The sequence below is a fragment of the Acyrthosiphon pisum genome, unplaced genomic scaffold (assembly GCF_005508785.2).
Source record: "Acyrthosiphon pisum isolate AL4f unplaced genomic scaffold, pea_aphid_22Mar2018_4r6ur Scaffold_20698;HRSCAF=21875, whole genome shotgun sequence".
In the NCBI taxonomy this organism is placed as follows: domain Eukaryota; kingdom Metazoa; phylum Arthropoda; class Insecta; order Hemiptera; family Aphididae; genus Acyrthosiphon; species Acyrthosiphon pisum.
The window spans coordinates 16,742-21,542 of record NW_021770085.1 but is presented as its reverse complement, the minus strand read 5'-3'; the positions used below and the strand labels follow the sequence as shown (position 1 = coordinate 21,542).

General features: G+C 38.5%; 1 protein-coding gene across 2 annotated transcripts in view; it reads left to right on the top strand.

The window, feature by feature from the left end:
- Positions 1-7: 7 nt before the first annotated feature.
- The window catches only part of LOC100574087, a 5,266-nt gene continuing 472 nt past the window's right edge, over positions 8-4,801 (top strand). Inside the window, exons 1-2 of one of the 2 annotated variants that reach the window (XM_016802410.2) lie at positions 8-669; positions 1,172-1,639. In XM_016802410.2, the coding sequence (XP_016657899.1) occupies positions 416-669; positions 1,172-1,376 (459 nt within the window). In that variant the 5' untranslated portion in view covers positions 8-415 and the 3' untranslated portion in view covers positions 1,377-1,639. Of the gene's footprint in view, positions 670-1,171; positions 1,640-4,801 lie in introns of those variants that run through there. The other variant, XM_029492047.1, reaches the window with a different exon arrangement.

Sequence of the window (4,801 nt, the reverse complement as noted above, 5' to 3'; positions counted from 1 at the left end):
GACTACGATTTTAAATAACTTTAAAATAATTATGCAGGATTAATATGATATGTTATATGAAACCACAGTAATTCTAAATATATGTGAATCTGGCGCGTGTGTGACATTCACACGCTTGGCAAACCGCTGGATGACCATGTACGGCCATCACGGATAGAGTAGGGACAGGGATCAAACTGTCGACGAGAGCTGATGGACAAACGTTCATCAGACGAACAACAGATCAACTTTGAAGCAGTACTTATTTTCACTAGTCACAACTCGCTAGTCTTTATTTTAATATAAGTCATTTATTGGACTTAGTATAATTTCACAGTTTAACTATTTAAATAAAATCAAGTATAACCATCATCGGCGTCTATTATTTCATTATTCCATCATCCTTTTCTCTGGTTGAGATTGGCACGTTACACCCATGGCGACCATGTCCATTGCGTCCACGTCTGCCGACAGTCAAACTCGGCTTGTCGGTGTTTATGGTTGCAACGATCCGTCCTCTATCGCCAACGTGGACGACGACGCCTTTGAAGACGCGTTTGGGCGATACATCTCACGTCGTCGGACTGGAAAAGTATCGTGCGATATTTTTCTACAGACGGCCGGGAACCCCAACAAATTGACGGCGTCGGTTCCAATGGAGGATTACGTGATGGACGCAATTTTATACAAGTACGTGGTAAAAAGTTATTTGCAATATGTTCGTAAATCGTATCTAAAAGAAGTGTTCATATCGACCATGGTGAAAAAATTTGGGTCGTCGTATCACTTTAACGTCACTCATTTTAAAACATATACATTTTGAACTACAGAAGTTGACATTTTTTACAACAGGCATTTGCCTAGTGTACGAAATTACGAGAATAGAATGCGAGTGTTTCAAAATAATAAAAACTATTACGAACCGTTTGAGGCAAATCCGTTTTATATTCATTTAAATGAACTTGTTTATAGTATGTCAGATCAAATAAAAATAAACAAAGGCACTACGAAAATACTTGCGCCGAAAAAATGTCAATTTTGTTTATACCTACACTATAAAGAAAATACATATCATAATAGAAAATTGGTGAAATTATGCTATCCGTTATTGAACCAAGCTACTTATGACTATATATTCGACCACATGTACGATCCTAATTATATGGATAATATTGACTTTTCGTAAATTCAGGAAGTCAGATCTCGAAGGACTCGGGGACATGAAGGAAATGTGGAAGTATGCGTCAATGAAATGCCAAACGACGTTCCCAGAGAGCTCGGTGCATTTGCAGAATATCAAGACGGCAATGCGAACCACTCTTCCTTTGATGAAGACTTCGGACACGATGAGGGAGGTTCCAGTGTCAAACCAGTATGCGTGTACCCAACGTCGCTGAAAAATTTGTTGTACCACTATCCTTGTTGCCCAACCGACACGTTCACGAATATCAAATAATTTTATTTGAATAGTAAATTAAATAGTATATTGGAAGAGGATAAAAAGTGTAAAGTACCTTTTAGGAATTGGTGCGCTATTATACGGGACTGGAGTATCCAGGAATTTGTAGAATACTATAATAAACCCAATATAAAACCGTATTTCAACGCGTATGCTAGGGGGACTGGAACAGTTTATTATGATATCGAAAAATCCGTTTCACTAGCTTCCGAATTATTGATGTATCAATTCGAAAATAACGACGGTCTTATTTGTCGATTTTTGCAAACTCTAGTCAATATATTGGATAAAAAAATTCCAAAAAGAAATAGCATACTAATACATTCTCCTCCGAGCGCGGGCAAAAATTATTTTTTCGACGCCGTAGCCGCCTTTTTTTTTGAATTACGGTATGTTCGGAACTGCCAACAAAACGAATAATTTTAGTTTTTCCGATGGCGCCGGCAAACGTCTCGTCATATGGAACGAACCCAATTACGAGGTGTATCATTTGGAAAAAATGAAGGAGCTATTAGGAGGGGATACCACCAGAGTGCATGTTAAATATAAAAACGATGTCCCCCTACAAGGCCCGCCGATAATATTATTGACCAATCACTATTTATCAATAATCAATGACCCGTCGTTCAAAGACCGTTTATCAGTGTACACGTGGATAAGCGCACCTTTTCTAAAAATGTATAATAAAAAACTGTCACCGTTATTTTTTTATCATTTATTAAATAAATACAATATTACATATTATTGAACCGTGTGTTATTATTTATTATCTTATTCTATTGTTACAAATTGATTATACATCGTTGACAAATCGTCACGGAAAAAGTACTGCCCCTGCGTAGTAGACAAATTGTGATGCATGACACCGTCTTCGAATGGAATATGAATCTTGTCGAAGTGCGTGAATTGAAACGGTGCCCCGAATTCAACAACCATTTCAGTGTTGACCTCAAATACGATTTCAATGTCGGTGAAACTGCTAGGTTTTATCGCTTGACTAGTAGTAGTCAATTTGTGTACGGGATACACGCCTACGTGCAACGATGGTTGTTTTTCTACAGCGCTGTCGTCACCGTGACGCCATATGTATTGACCGCATTCCAAAGGCTTAAAATATCGTTTGCTGTTAAATAATTTCGTGTACGAATCATCTCGAAGTTCTTCGGTTTCCGTATCGTTCACTTTTTCCGTATTTTTATTGATTTGTATCTGTGTGAATCCAGCTCTTCGGTTTTTTTTGTTCACCATAGTAACAATGTCATTTCCCGTAACTGATTTACCCGATATCCCGTTAAAAACTCCTTCTATCGGTTTTCCCAACAATCCCAATTTAGGGCTATAAGAATATTCGGCAATAGTTTTACCGGTTGTAAAACTAGCATCAATTTTTGTGATGAGTTCATTCAATAATGGCCAACCCAGTTTTGTGCTGTGTCCTTTGTCCACGACCATAGTGTAATAATGGTTGTTATGAAACGGTAAGTGAAAAAAAGAATTTGGTATACCGTCGAATTCACCGGTAAAAATTGGTTTTCCGTCGTACTTACAACCGTATATTGCTTGTATAGTTTCTTCTTGATATTTAGTATTGTCATCGGAACACGATGTTGGATTCATCGCATTGGTAGTTCCAAAACCGTATTTGTAATTCACACCACGAGTAATGTTAGTTAAATTATGTGCGACGACAGCAAATTTATTTTGATTCAGTGTAGCCAAACTAGACGTAGTTGCATTGGTCTCGAAGGCCGTTCGCAGATTACGCATTACGACATTCACTTTTACGTGTTTACACAATGAACCCGGTGTAGTACTCACTAACCTGTATTCGCTGGGCGATAAATACAAAAACGGATATTCGACCGGTATGTGATTCAACGAAGTTGTTACCACGTGCAATCCTTTTACCGTAAAAGATAAGTCCAACATTTTCCAAGCCAATCCGCATGATATAAATGAATGACATTTTTTGAATACCATAGTATAGCCTGTTGTAATGTGATTGGGTCTAGGTAATACAGCATTTTCAGGACTGGGATTTCCCGTATCGCTGTCAGAAGCAGTGGTGCTAGCAGTACCAGGTAAAACCATATTGGATTTCTTGCTAAAGGAAGCCCCCGCTGGGGAATCAGCAGCCCTCTTGGACGACGATGTAGGAGCGTCCATATTATTACCGCTAGTTGAAAAATTACTATCGAAGTTATCGACGTGCTGGTGATCAGTACGCAATTGTCCGCCTGAGTCAGTGTTATTTGTTGATTTTGTTGTGGTATCAGGTGGTTCTGCATTACCATTGGACTCTGCTCCTTGTGCGGCGTTGTCCTTTTGTCCTACGAAAAAATGTGTTAGATTATATTGGATAAATGTATAATGAAGTATAACGCATGCTTACCCGGTTCTACACGACCGCACTGTGGATATATTGCACTATTACTGCCGGTTATAGCTTCGTGTGTACGTTCTGCAATGTTTTTGAGTCCGAGGCCAACAATGGTGGCAACGTTACCATAGTATTTATCGGTAGTGTTCATTGCTGCCAATATTGATTTTTTGTCCGCCTCCCATACTTGATATTTTGTCGGGTTGATCATATTGTTATAATCGACATCGTGTTGGAACGTGACTTTATCCATTTCTGTCCTAGGCAACGAACATCCGATAAACTTATTGTTCGCGTCATATAACTTATTATCCGGTCCTGTATATGAACTTCCAAACCACGTGATACCACCATTATCAAATGCTGCTTCTTGATTATGAATTTTTTCATAGGTTTCTGCATTTTTGCTTCCAACCACGGGTGCCTGGCCCAACAGACCAGTACACATAGTTAAACCGGCCGATGCCATTGCGAACCACACACTGATCGTTTGTATCACATGTTTATTATTTTATTATCATCTTACATGGCCACCCAATTATGACGTCATCGCGCGAGGAAAAGAACTGGGTGCTTAGAATAATTTGAGCAAGTTTACAGCTTCTGCCCAGAGTGAGACATCCAGATTTTTCGCACAAATCATTGTCCTTGCTGATTCAACGATTGTACGATTCTCTCGTTCGACTTTTCCATTTTGTTCCGGCGTATATGGAACTGTCAATTGGTGTCATATGCCGTATTTTTTCAAAATACCTGTAATTTCTTTATTTACGAATTCTAATCCGTTATCCGTTCTTAATATTTTAACCTTAGTAACCTGTTTCTGTTTCAACTACTTTTTATAAATGTTTCTAAAATATTTTTTACTTCATATTTATTTTTAATAAAAGATACCGTCCTGTAATGCGAGTAGTCGTCCTTGAATAATAGGAAGTATTTCGATTTACCTATGGAGCTAGTCTCCATCGGTCCACATAGGTCTG